The following is a 14,600-nucleotide window of genomic DNA, read 5'->3' on the forward strand; positions in this document are numbered from 1 at the left end:
GGACAAGGCAGAAGGATAACCAGGTGGTGGATGCTTTCGACCACAATGCACAACCTAATATGCTTTCGGACACTCAGACTGTCAGTAACTTAGCCTGTGAGCTAAACCCACCAAGTACTGGGCCTGACCTGGCAACTCCAAAAAAGTCTGTGGACGATAGCCTAGGGGAACCTAGGCTGTGTCTAATCTCATGGAATATTGCAGGTCTTGCGGGTAGAATGGAGGACGAAGCTTGGCTGGAGCATGTGGGTGGTCAGGATATCCTGTGCCTTCAGGAGACATGGAGCAGAGCGGGTGGGGAAATTGATGGTTTTCAATCTTTTAATGTTTTGGCGGTCCCATCACCAGCTGGGAGGGCAAGGGGTGGGATAATGACCGCTCTCTCCATCAAACTAAAGAACTTGATAACCTCAAAAATAGTGGATACTCCCTGGTACCAGTTGCTCTTGTTGGAAAATCTGTTCCCAGAGCCTTTGTTATTAATTAATTGGTACCATAATGTTTTTGATAGAAATGATGTATCTACAATTCAGAGTTTGGAGGAAGCAATATGTAAGGCTCGTAGTGATCGACCTTTATTAGTAGTTATTTGGGTTGGCGATTTTAATTGTACACTGTGCAAATTTGGGGGCTCCAATGTTTGTGGCATCGATGACCTAAACGAACAGCCCTTGATGCATTTTAAACACACGCCCCAGGGGGACGCTTTAAATAATATCATTGTTCTAAATGATTTATGCATGGTAGAGCCCTGGGCTGCCCCAAACATATCGCCAATACCAACCTTTCAGGGAACAAGAGGTGCAATGAGTACTATCGATTTTGTATTTGTGTCCAGTAACTTTCTTCATTATGTTAATAGGCTTGAGGTAATAGCAAGTGCCGTAAGCGATCATAACCCTTTAATGTTATCTTTGTGTGCTCCTGCTAGTAGAAAACATTTGGTTTGGGAGCAACCCATAACATATAATAAAAATCAGGGAGTCACTATGAAGTGGGGGAAAATAAATGCTGTAGGCCTTGAGGCAGAGATTCTGAATGTTTGTAAAACTGAGATCGAATCATGCCTGTCGCTGACGTCTGACTCAGACAAGGTCATTGGGAGTTTTGAAAAATTATGTGGGCACGTGGCTGAGCACCTTAAAAAACCGGTGGGGAAAAAGAATTTAAGGTGTTTTAAATGGTTTGACTCCGCATGCTCCGCCTCACATAAATCCTTAAAAGCGGCCCTTATACAAAAACCAAGAAATAAAGAACTGATAAGATCGACCAGAAGGGCTTATAAAGAGGCCATCACAAAGAGGAAGTAGGAGTTGAAAAATCGTGCCTGGGACGATCTAGAGAAGGCCTCTGAGTTAAAAGATAGTAGGCTCTTCTGGGAAGTAGTAAATCGTCCCCTGTTTAAAAGTGACACCAAGGAAAGTATAGTGACGCAGATTACTGGTGAATCTTGGGAAGCTCACTTTGGTAACATTTTTAATCCCAAAGCATTATTACTTTCAGATTTGTTGGATGATGTAGGGGATTTGGTGGTACCATCTTCAGCTTCGCTTCTTAGCTCTTCACTTACACTGGAAGAGGTTGAAGAAGCTTTGAGGAAAGGCATATCATTAAAAGCCCCGGGCCCTGATGCTGTCCCTTTGGACTTTTTTAAACATAATATTGAAGCTTGGGCACCATTATTACTGAATGTTTTTAGGGCTGTTGTTCTTGGTCGTATCCCTGTATCGTGGAAGGAGGCAGTGGTGGTGCCGATTTTTAAGAAGGGCGATAGGTGTGACCCCCGATGCTATCGCCCTATATCCTTGATTGATGCATCATGTAAATTATTGGGGAGGGTTATTTTGGCCAGATTAGAAACATGGGCTGACTCTGTTGGTCTAATTGTGAATTCCCAGTATGGATTCAGAAGTGGGAAGGGGACAGTTGAGCAGTGTCTGAATTTGGCGCTAATTATTGGCAAGTACATGAAGGCAAGGAGTTCTGCAATTTACCTTGCCTTCATGGACTTGTCAAGCGCCTTTGACACTGTTTGCAGAAGTAGGCTGTGGCAGATGATGGACGATATGGGTTTCGAAGAACCCCTGGTGACACTTCTCCGCAGACTACACGCAGCAACGTCCGTGGCTATAAGATTCGGACCTGGGGGTGAAACAACAAAACCTATTCCCTCAACTGAGGGGGTGCGTCAAGGCTGCATTTTGGCGCCTTTCTTGTTCCTAGTATACACAAATGGACTAGAGAAGTACTTGTTGGACCACTGTTGTGATTTTCCAAAGGTAAACGGTAGGAGTATTCCTATACTCTCATATGCAGACGACACTGTTTTAATGACCCTCACTGGAAACAGTTTGCAGGTGTGCCTAGATGCCTTTAACACCTTCATGCTGGATCTTGACCTGAAGGTAAATTTTGGAAAATCTTTTGCAATGGTCTGTGGTCCAAAAGGGACAAAACCAAGAAAATTTGTGGTGAATCACTCTACTATTGAAAAGGTGGAAAATTTTAATTACCTTGGAAATCTTTTCAATAGCAAATTAAGTTGGGCCCCATTAATGAAGGCTCGAGTCCAGAGTGCTACCCGCTCCATAGAAGGTCTTTTTCGTTTTTGTGGTAAGCTGGGTCAAAAACCTGTTGCGCACCTTAAAACCCTTTACATATCTAAATGTTTATCTGTGGCCACCTACGGGGCAGGAGTATGGGGGACCGAAAACCCCTCAGTGATACAAGTGATGGAAAATAAATTCCTAAAACGGGTATTACTGATCCCATCGGGTTCATCAAATAGCTTCTGTCATAATGAAATGGGAATGACCAAAGTGACTGACATTATTCGTCTGTCGCCCCTATTATTATGGGGCAAAATATGGTTATCTGACGATCTGCAGCTCTCGAGAGAAATTCTCTCAGACTGCATGAGCCTGGATAATGCAAAAAAGATCCCCTGGTTGTCATACGTCAGTGACATGTTGAACAAGATAGGCTTGGGTTATGTTTATGAAAATCCTGCAAATATCCAGGGAAACATAAAAACCCAAATTAAGTCAAATTACTGGAAATTTTTAGGTTCACCTTGTCTGGGAGGCCCAACTAGCTATGTACCTACGTTACAGCACCAATTTTATCTAACTTTTACAACTAATGTCCAATGGCGGTTTTACCTCACGAGGTTTAGGCTAAATATCCTTCATTTTCTTTTTGCCTTTCCTAAACAAGGGGGTTCGTGTGAGCGGCTACCCCCTTGTCCCTGTAATGACAGAGTTAGCCAAAGTACTATACATGTTGTCCTGTTTTGCTCCTTATATCAAGAACCAAGGATTAGATTTATTAAGCCTATCCTGAAGGGGCGGCAACCATGCACCTATAAAGAAGGCTACGATTATTTGCTGTCATTATCTTCTGTTGATACTTGCTGTGCCATGTTAAATTTTATACGAGTTTCACTTCAGATTAGGAAACGCTATGGATAATTTAGCTGTAGAACTGTGCTTTGCCATCGGATTTGTATTTATGCTGTATGATGGATTTTTCGAATTGTAATCTTTGTTTTACAGATGGATCACCTTAATTGTGTATTATGTTTTTTAACTTTGTGCTTTTATGATTCATTGTATGAATCGAATAAAGATTTTGAACCGAAAAAACCGACTTGTCTGGTCATCGAGAGTGAGGAGTCCAGGATGAAGCCCAGGTTGCGTGCGTGGTCTGTCGGCTTGGGAGTGGTGCCCAGGGCGGGGGGCCACCAGGAGTCATCCCAGGCGGAGGGCGATGGTCCCAGGATAAGGACTTCAGTCTTGTCTGAGTTCAGTTTCAGGCGGCTGTTCTTCATCCACTCGGAGACGTCTTTCATCCCTTCGTGTAGGCTGGTTCTGGCGGTATCTGGGTCTCTGGTGAGGGAGAGTATCAGCTGGGTGTCATTTAGACCAGGTGTTCCAAAGCGATCTACGACAGGCAATAAGGGATTATTTTGATTTAAATTCTGGGTCAGTGGAAAGTGCAGGGACGTTATGGGAGGCTTTCAAAGTCACAATCCGGGGTCACTGCATTAGCAAGCATGCTGGGATCTTGAAGGATATCCAGCAGCAACTAAATATAATAGAAAGGGACATTAGCACACTCGACGCGGAACATACACAGACACGTAACCCTACTTTATTGGGTAAAATCGGGGTCCGGATGGATGACTACCAGAAATACGGTGCAGACTAGATAAAATACAAATCAAGACGATACACAGCGCGGAACTACATAGAGGGCGGCAGGCCAGGACGCGCTTTGCCCAGTAAGATTAGACCATCACTCACAACGTCATACATAACACGGATCAGCGATGACGAAGACCAAACGTTGTATGACACGACGTCCATTTTAAACTGTTTCAAGGGCTAATACTCACAACTCTATGACAAACTAACACCACAGCAGAAGAAATTAACCTTTACCTTCAGGATGCAGCTCTCGCATGGCTCACGGACACTCACCGGAAAATTTTAGACCATCACATTACTAAAGAAGAATTTACAGACGCAATAGACTCCCTACCGAACAACAAGGCCCCTGGTCTGGACGGGCCCCCTGGGGAGTTTTATAAAACAAACAAAGACCTGTTGATACCACACTTAGCGGCAATGTATGAAGAGGCGTATGAAGAGGGTAGACTTCCAGCCTCATTGAGGGAAGCACTTTTAGTGGCGCTCCCAAAACCAGACAAGGACTTGACAAGATGCGACTCATATCGCCCCTAGTTGTTAATAAACCTAGCGGTCAAAATCTTGGCAAAGGTTATCGCTACCAGGATACAGCTTCTACAGGAGAAGCTAGTATTGCCTGACCAAGCAGGATTTGTGCCAACCAGATCCACTACTCAAAACATACACACCATTTTCGCGCTGTACCATCATCTGGATCCGGAGCTACTGGCGGCGGCTTTGTTAGACGCTGCAAAAGCTTTTGATTCGGTGGAATGGACGTACATGTTTGTAGTATTACGCAGGATGGGCTTCCCGGAACGGTTTATGAGATGGATAGAACTCTTATACCATGACCCAACGGCTAGAATTAGGATAAATGGGCAAACATCTGACCCTATTGGTATAGGCAGAGGGGCGAGACAGGGCTGCCTGCTATCGCCAATATTGTTTACGCTGATTCTGGAGCCCCTAGCCTGCAGAATCCGTCAGTGCCATCCGAACGCTGCTTTACAGTTTGGCCTGCGTCCCCTTAGCATTTCATTATATGCAGACAACATGGTGCTATTCACTCGTCACCCCAATACATATTTAAATAGCCTAATCAGAGAATATATCCGCTTTGAACAATATGCGGGTTGCGAATAAACTGGGACAAATCAGTGATCATACCTCTCACGCTAGCTACAACCCAGCAGACTACCCCCTGAAATGGCAAACTGACCCAGTCAAATACCTGGGCGTATGGATACACAGGGACGCAGACTTAGTCATAAGGGAAAATTATGGAAGGGCGATGACTAAACTTGACGAACAGATAGCTAGATGGATCCAGATGCCTCTATCATTAGCAGACAGGATTGCACTACAAAAGATGATTGTCTTTATATCTATTTATCAATATTCCTATTTGGTCAACGCAGGCATTTTTTTCAAAATTACGATCGGCAATGCAGAGACTAACATGGGCAGGTTAGCAGGCCAGAGTAAGTTGGAACGTACTAACGAAACCGTATCATAAGGGCGGTTTCGGAGCACCAGATTTGCAACTATATTTCTATTGCACACAGGGGCAACATGCGCACTACTGGACGCAACCTCATGCGTAATTCCACACGTAGCAGTGGAAACGGACAGTGTACAACCAACTCCATTGATTGCTTTGTGTCTGGCCCGAAATCCCATACAAATCGGGACAAGATCCAGCCTGTACACTGCACCTCAAGTGCGTGGCATATGCTAGCACGCAGGGCAAACAAACTACCTATTTATGCCCCGTCACTCCCTGTTGCAAACCATCCAACATTTTCTGCAACACAAGAGAAAAAAATGACATTGCTGCTGGGGGACATGAAGATCTCCAAAATGAAGGATGTCTTCCCACACGGTAGATTCATCCAAAGGGGTGACCCGTCATTAAGCATACTTAACACACCGATGAAGATGTTTGCTCACTTGCGACTGCACACGGCGATCAGGGAACTATATATCACTTATCCGGAGGAGCCACTAACGCTGCACGCATTACAAGCCCTACTGATAGCGCCAGCTCGCCAGAAATTAGTTACCCGCCTGTACAATGCATCACAGTCAGAACACAGTGGGATAAGTAGCAGATCACACACTAGGTGGGAAACATTGATAGGAGAAAACATTGACGAACAGGATTGGGAATATAGCTGCATGCAACTACAATTGATGACATCCAATTGTAATTTACGAATAATACACTTTAAATTTCTACATCCATTTTATTATACCCCGACCCAGATATACAGATACGGCCTTAGATCGCATGATAAATGTCATAGGTGTGATGCCATGAATGCGGATTTTCTACACTTGGCGTGGGCATGCCCTTAGATACACAAATACTGGCAAGATATTATGGGAGCAATCACTGCAATGTTAGCTGAACTAGTGCCGAACACTCCTGGTGTGTTTACTGGGGATATACAAACTAAAGCCAGCAAAATTGCGAAAATTCCTAGCTGTAGCGCTACTGTTAGCGAAACGACGAGTGGCCATTAGATGGGGCAGTAAACGACCCCCTAGGTTCAAAGACTGGCTTGTGGACATGTCCTATTGTAGGGAAACCATGGAGGTTTACGCAGAAGAACTACCGCAGCCATCAAGGCCTCGCGATTTCTGGGAACCACTGAAGCAATACATTTTGACTATGCAGGGGGACTATTAATATATGATAATTGATGGAAAAGTAAGGACGTGTGATGTCTGTGATGACCTTTTTTTTTAACGTTAAGAGGGGGGAGTACGGATGTACGATTATTCCCATGTGCAACGTTGTGTACTCCAAATGACAAATGATGGGCTGTAACCTCTGTAATACTGGGGGTTTCATTGTAGTCTCGTGATGCGACGATGTATTCACTACAAGCCTTAGGCACCCACAATAAGAAATTACTGATGTAACTGTTGTATAAATATGCTATGATATGTACTTTGCGAGCAAATTAACTAAAATGTATGTGTGATGTACAATGTTGACCAGACGAAATAAACAAGTAAAAAAAAAAAAAGAATTAGTGTAGTGCTGGGCATCTCATACTCCTCTCAATCACTCAACTGCACTCTGAAGTCTAAAGTTAATGTAGAAAGGGAATAGGGGAGTGCTGAGACTTGAATACAACAGCATATTGTTGATGTCGGCCCTTCTCCCATCTGTGCTGATGCCAGAGAAAAAAATACAGTAAATCATCTTCTTATCTAATACACTTTAACAGCATTACACTGTCTGTCATATGTGTGCCGCCGAAAGATCAAGCTCCATTCCACTGTAAACCTGAAACTTTATGCATGTTAGTGAGCCTTCTCTAGGTATCTCAGATTGAATTAATATGTCACACCTTTATTGAACCTACTGTACTAATTTAGATTTTTAAATAATTAAACATAAATCACTGCAGTTTGGTGATATAAGTGAGTGAGGCGGAGGTAGTCAGTCAGCTGTGTAATTGAATGTGTAACAAGGAAATATGGGTTCAGATCTCAGCTTTCCACCTAACTGAACTGCTTGATCTTATGAAAATCAGTTTATGTCACTGTACCTCATTTCAATTGAGTGTCAAGTCTGAAACTTATTGAAGAAGTAAGTTCAGGATGTGTGCTACAGAAACTCACTTGTGTACGGTTCAATATAGAATACGTTACTCTCCATATACGTATATAGTCACCTAGTAGAGCTTTATAGCACCTAAGCCATTTACTGTTACTCAGTTTGTGGTAGTCACTTTATCTACCTCAGAAGGATGGAATACTGAGTCTGACTTACTAAACGCAAGCTCAAGATTACAGTTGATAGACGTTGCTAACTCTATAAATGTAAATATCTTCAGGTAACATTAGTTGACAGGGCAGCCACCACTTCTGAATTCCTTCTACAAAGTCCATCTGTTTGCTGGAAAACTACTTCTCAGGGCTGCAGATTATCCAGAACGCCAAAGATTGATTAGTAGGGAATATGCAGCGTTTCTAATCTTCGCTGTATCACCTGTTTAGCCAGGAAGCATTCCTTATATTATAATATAGTCCTGCATTCACATACATTGGATGTGACTGTTAAGGATTCAAGTAATTGTTTTGTGCAATGCAAAAAGCCTAACTCTGCTAATGTTCATTCTCTGAACCTAATTGACTAAAAATATTTTCTTTTGATGGGCGAGGGCAAGGATAACCATGGGACTTAGGCATGTGGGTCAAATGGCATGGCTGGGAAAACGTTCTCACGGTCGAAAACGTTTGTGCTTTTTCTGAATGTAGATAGCACTGTGCAACCAGGAGTAGCAGTAGACGTGGCTTCTTGACCCTAATTAGGAGAAGGGCTCTCTCTGCATGTCCAACAGTAGGAGGAACAATTGTACCTTCAAGCAGCGAAGAAGGGAACCGCAAGGCCATGAACACGATATCTCTGAAGAGCCACGAGGACCAAAGCAAAGCACAGACAGACCCAGGCGGGCAGCACTGTCCAACAAGGAGAAGGGCAGACATTGCACATGCAAGGGGAGTTGATTACTTCACTGTTAAGAAAAGGTGAGCTCTAGGCACAGCACAAACTGGAGGAGATCATAAGTAGAAGAAATGCATTGTACCACCAGGACAAGGGCAGGCACTGTGCCACCAGGAGGAGGAGGAGGAGGGGACAAGCCGGGGATTGGAACACTTTACAAGATGGAAGAGGTGAGACCTCCAGTGCCACTCTGCCTGTTTCCTTTTTGTGTGGGTTAGAGTGGCGGCAAGGTGATGTGCAGCCCAGGACTCTGGGAAGGGACAGGCCGAAACTTGGATGTCTTTTTTTTTTCTGTGGCCTGCCAACATCTCTTCTTTTCGTTTCTTTTTTTTTAACGTGAGTAGTCCCATCTACCCCTGTTTTCTTCAAACACACAACTGGCATTTAATTTTTATGATCTCTGTTTGTTTTCAGAAAAAAAATCAAGAGCAAAAAGTAGGGATGAGTGGCAACGTGTTTATTTTTTTTGCACACTAAATGTAATTGCAGGAAAGAATAGAATATCTCTGCCTTTTTCTACACCCTGAGCCTCAGCACTGTTCAATTGTAACTTATATTAGAACAAAGGTCTTCAAACTGTGGAGCTCGCCCACCTCGGGGTACATGGCTGTGTTTCCAGTGGGGCGCCAATGGCTCAGTAAGTACTTGTAAATAAAGATGGCTCGGAAGCCCGACTTGCCACGTTTACAGACTGTGTTCATTTACAGGCAGCATTTCAAGTGCATAAAAAAGTGTGGGGACTGTGATCCTGAGCACTGGGTTGAGAGAAGTGGCTAGAAAGAAAAAAATATTCTACAAGTAATTTATTGTTATTTCACTTTTAGACATCCTGCTTATGGAAGAATACATAAATACTTAATACAAAATAAATGTAAACTAAAGTAATGAGAGGCACTCTTACAGTAAAAAATCATCGGCTTGTTAATGCTGTCATTCTAGATGTCTGTTTGCGAGAGCAAAGAGTCGCACAATTGAAACCTGGTTGGCGCGGTTTGGAATAGTGACGTGTATTTATATTGTAGTGAGGTCCCAGCCTATGTCAGAAAGCACTGTGAATATAAGTAATTATTTAAAAACTTTATTACACACAGTATTAACAGGGCCACAGGAATTATGTGGCAGGGGAGTACCAGATTATGTGGCATGGTTGACTAAATTAAGCAGCCAGAAAAGGCAAATTATGCAGTGCAACGCGGCACATTTTCTGATAGTATTACTTCATTATTTTTGTGTGTGTTTTTTACACATGGTAACTCTGCCTGAGCAAAGAATCCACTTCATTAGTAGCAGTTTAAGACCCAAATACAGCAATAAGGAATGAAAGATGAATAATCAACACTTTGCATAGGCCTTTCCATTGCACACAGACATGTTGCCACATTTTTTGTAACTTTTCATCCGTTCAAGCTAGAAACTATTTCTTTTTGTGAAAATCTGCCAATTATGCCGCAGATGACAGATTATGTGACAAATGCAGAAAACCAATAATTATGCAGAAAATGCTGCAGCCACAGAATGGCATAATTTCAATGGTCCAGAGTATAAAATAGGCTGCACAAAATGATTTACTTTTTAAGATCAAACAAGTGCTTTCAAATAATTATATTTTTGTAATTGGTCAGCAGACTGTACCTAGCGCAAAGACTTTTATAAGTCCATTGAAAGGACGCTTTCTCTTTAGAGACACAGGTGCAGTGGCACTGGGCCCAGAACTGAGCAGGGCCCACTGCATCACAATTATGACCGTCTTACTTTACAAAAGAGGCATAGAGGCTCCCTTTCCTTTGTAGCATTGGGACTGAGGGAACCCGGGCTGAAAAGAGACTGAAAATACTTGGGATAGGGACAGAGAGTCTTTCAAGGTTGGAGTGATGATCAGACATGGTGGGGAGGGATTGAAAGAGGCAGAGGAGAAAGCACACTACGCAGAACCCGAGTAATCATTAGTACAGAAGGTGCAGTTGAATTGGAGCCCAGGAGTATGAGGGGCTCACAACACCCAAATTATGGAGAGTAATGGTTTTTGGGCAGTTTGTTTGTTGTATTTGTTCTTTTACAAGTCTCTTATTTAGTGTGGATTATGAGCTAAAGTGCCTGTGAAATGATTTTATAAGCCCTGCTCCCTGCGATCAGCCCTCTTAAACAATGGATGGATTAAAACCAGGTTGTGTATTAGCCCCTTTACTTTTTTCATTGTACCTATTCGATCTACTAGAGCATATACAATTGTCCCATTCCTGTTTCTCAAAATTAGGAGATGATAAATCTCTACTTTGATGCACGCCGGCGGTTTGGACTACAAAGGCAATTAAATGCATTAGCAAAAGTAAAAGGAGATTTTCCCTCTATAGTGAAAGTTTACACTGCTAAATTCCCTGCCATTGAAATCACAGAAAGGTGTTAAGGGAGGTTTATTTTAAATATTCGCGATACACCTGAGACCACTAATTCTGAGGTGTTTGAGCATTTATTCTGCTTAGTCTTGATAATTCAAAAAGACATTCATAAATCAATTGGACATGTCTTTTAAAAGGAAACAGCACATTAGTCACTCACACAATTGCAACACATTTGCATGCGTGATTTAGAACCATTTCTATTGTGAGACAATATATACAACACATACATAATACCAAACGTTATTTGTGACAAAAATATATACAACAAACTAATGATCACAAGACAAACATCAATAAATTATGTGTGCCAGCCTGAAATTAAACCAGTCCTGCATTTGCACTGAAAACACAAGGCGGACAATTTCTCATTCAAAGACCAAGGCTGCCGGTTTGAATGAGAGGAGCTAGATGGTTTTCTAACTGCCTTCGCATGGCTGAAGTGAAAGGAAACAGTTAGGATTATTGTAGAAGAAATTCACGGCGATGCGCCCAGGAGCTCTAACTACATTTCATGAGTCTCAAGATCCTGGACCGTTTTTAAATCATTATCAAGAGTTTCCACGCACCCAGAAAATTTAAGCCTCGATTAACACTATGAATTGAAGAATAGATATTGGACATCTGTCTGCAGCACAACTGAGAACCCAAACCAAGTCCGAGTCCTGAAGAGAATCCCGGAATTGTTGGGGATTCGAAACGCGTTGGTTGTAGATTTTGGGGGGCGGTAGAACAGGGTGTGCCACAAGGGGACTGAATAGAAATAAATTTCCCCTTGTTCTAGGTTGTCAACACCCTCAAGTAGGATATGCATCCCCACCCTCCCATAGGCAGGACAAGTAGACATGTGTCTTTGAATGAGCAATTGTCCGCCTTGTGTTTTCAGTGCAAATGCAGGATTGGTTTAATTTTAGGCTGGCACACATAATTTATCGATGTATGTCTTGTGATCATTGGCTTTTTGTATATATTTTAGTCACAAATAACGTTTGGTATTATGTATGTGTTGTATATATTGTCTCACAAAAGAAATGGTTCTAAATCACGCATACAAATGTGTTGCAATTGTGTGATTTACTAATGTGGTGTTTCCTTTTACAAGACCTGTCCAATTGATTTATGAATGTCTTTTTGAATTATCAAAACTAAGCAGAATAAATGCTCAAAAACCTCAGAATTAGGGGTCTCAGGTTTATCTCGAATATTTAAAATAAACATCCCTTGACACCTTTTCTGTTTATTTCAATATTTGGGTGGTCCAGTCTGGGGAGTACAGGACCCAAGCCTTCCTTGTTTTCACAAATTCCCTGCCATAGCATATTATGCTAACAAAGTACAACCAAATACTTCAATAGTAAAATTTCATAATGAGATTGAAATCCTCCAACTGACTATCCACCGCCATACTTCAATGGGTGGCTCTTCCAATTTCCAATGAAAATCCACTATCAAATACATGTGGATATGGTTTTTTAAAGACCACACTGAATCAGTTTCCACTGATGAAAATAAAACGCTACATAAAATAAAAGACTACTGTCAACATGGTCACTGAAGCCTATATCTTGGTGGGGTAGATTTGAAACCATCAAAATGTTAGTTTCACACTTGGTTAACTTCTTATTGAGCATGTTACCTTCCCCACTTTCCCCAGATTTCTTCCTTAAAGTTGATAACGTTTTTTTGCTCTTCCATTGGGTGAATAAAAAACCCAGAATTAGCCTTAAAAAACTGAGGATGTCCACGAAAGTCGGTGGCGGCTACTTCCCCAATTGGAACTCTCACAAACGGCCTTCCTGGTTTCCCAAGATTCTCAGTGGTTTGAAACTAATCTGTTAAAAATAATCTGTTAAAAAAAACAATATGTCTTGACATAGAATCTTCCATCTGCCACCTATTTCCACTCCTGTCCACTATGTCACAACACACAATCCCGGACAATCTTTAAAGATACTGTATCAGTCATATTTTCCATAGATGCCGACCTGGCATTCGCTCTGGCAACCAATATTCGTAAATCAACTCGGATGTCACTATGGCATAATAAGAAACAACACATTCCTAGCTCTCTCAACATCAAACCTCTATGATAATACTGATCCAATCTCATTTACCTCCCTACAACATAAACATAATCTCTCCAACATGGATTTCTATGATTTAATTCAAATTGAGGCCAGGATATCTAGGTTTGGTTCCCTTCTTAGTTCACCCTTTCTATAGAAACTCCTGTTGACCAGATCGGGTGGTCATGCTTCTTCAAAACTTTATAAAATACTTACCACTTCTAAAACTCCACACCACCCACCTTTGGCACAAAAGTGGACTCCTTACTTTTCTTCCAAAATCTCGCTCCCAAGGACGAGGACACCTGGGCTAAAGCGAGATCACACTTACTTCAACACAAACTGATTCCCTCCCTAACCCAGACGAAATTCTTTGCTCCGCACTTTATGTACTCAACCCCTGCAAAATTGTTTCAATTAAAACTGATGGGTGCCAATACATACTGGGCATGCGACTCGTCCCTCGGTGGCTAAGAACATATGTTCTTCTCTTGACCTAACCTTCAAACCTACTGGCACAATGTCTCTCTGCTGCTACAAAAAAATGTTTAGAATGACTATTTCGCTATCCCTTCCAATAATCGTACTAGGACCTCATCTGGCAGACCTCCAATTGATCTCCCTGCCACGGGTCTCTTCCTCATTGACCTTTTACTCCCCATTGTCATCAAAGTAATGCTGATTGATTGGAAATCTAGTAACAATGTAACTTACCATAATTGGTGGGCCTGGGTTACCTATCTAAGAAGCACACGCATAACAGAATCTAGTAACAAAGGTTGCCCGGTAACCTCCCAACGTATTTTGGATACGCTTGCTCACTTTATTCACAGCCAACCACCCTAATGAGAAATCCTCCAAATCTCCCCCTCGCCACAGGTTCTACCCTCATCAGCACTACTTAGGTTTTTGCCACCTCTCATACTGAATCACATGACTCCACCTCTTCCCCCCCCTCCTATCCCCTAACGTTTTACCTTTGTTATGATACCAGACACACTTGCAAGATGTGAACATTTTGCATATATTTGTGTGTGCATTTCTCAAGACTCACACCTCCCCATACATCAAGGCTCCAATCTTAAAGCACACTCTCTGGGTATGGCCTACAGCCAATCGCATTCTACAAATCCTGTTTATAGCAACCATAAGTGTTACGTTGTAGTACACATCACACAATTGATTGTCCATTACTTTATTTAACCCTTTGTTCTCCCTCCTTTTTTCCTCTTGTATTTTTTTTTATTATTAAAATACCAATAGAAATCTTTTGAAAGAAAAAAAATAAAACATGAAGTAGAATCACAGTTGTAGAAGGTATATTATGTCATTCAACATTCAACTCTCATGGAAATTTTAAGATTAAAAATGGGTCTAATGGCAATACATTTTTGAGCCTTTACTCAAGTGATTCATTATGTTT

The 14,600-nt window shown here is 41.9% G+C and overlaps 1 protein-coding gene across 7 annotated transcripts in view; it reads left to right on the plus strand.

The window, feature by feature from the left end:
• Positions 1-14,600, plus strand: part of PIGW (phosphatidylinositol glycan anchor biosynthesis class W) — a 60,156-nt gene that overhangs the window by 13,137 nt on the left and 32,419 nt on the right. Inside the window, exon 3 of one of the 7 annotated variants that reach the window (XM_085649446.1) lies at positions 8,469-8,738. The exons of the other annotated variants lie outside the window; for them this stretch is intronic. Within the exon in view, the coding sequence (XP_085505572.1) occupies positions 8,602-8,738 (137 nt within the window). The 5' untranslated portion in view covers positions 8,469-8,601. The remainder of the gene's footprint in view (positions 1-8,468; positions 8,739-14,600) is intronic. 7 annotated transcript variants of the gene reach the window in all.

Source organism: Triturus cristatus, chromosome 3_2 (genome assembly GCF_964204655.1).
Source record: "Triturus cristatus chromosome 3_2, aTriCri1.1, whole genome shotgun sequence".
Classification (NCBI taxonomy): domain Eukaryota; kingdom Metazoa; phylum Chordata; class Amphibia; order Caudata; family Salamandridae; genus Triturus; species Triturus cristatus.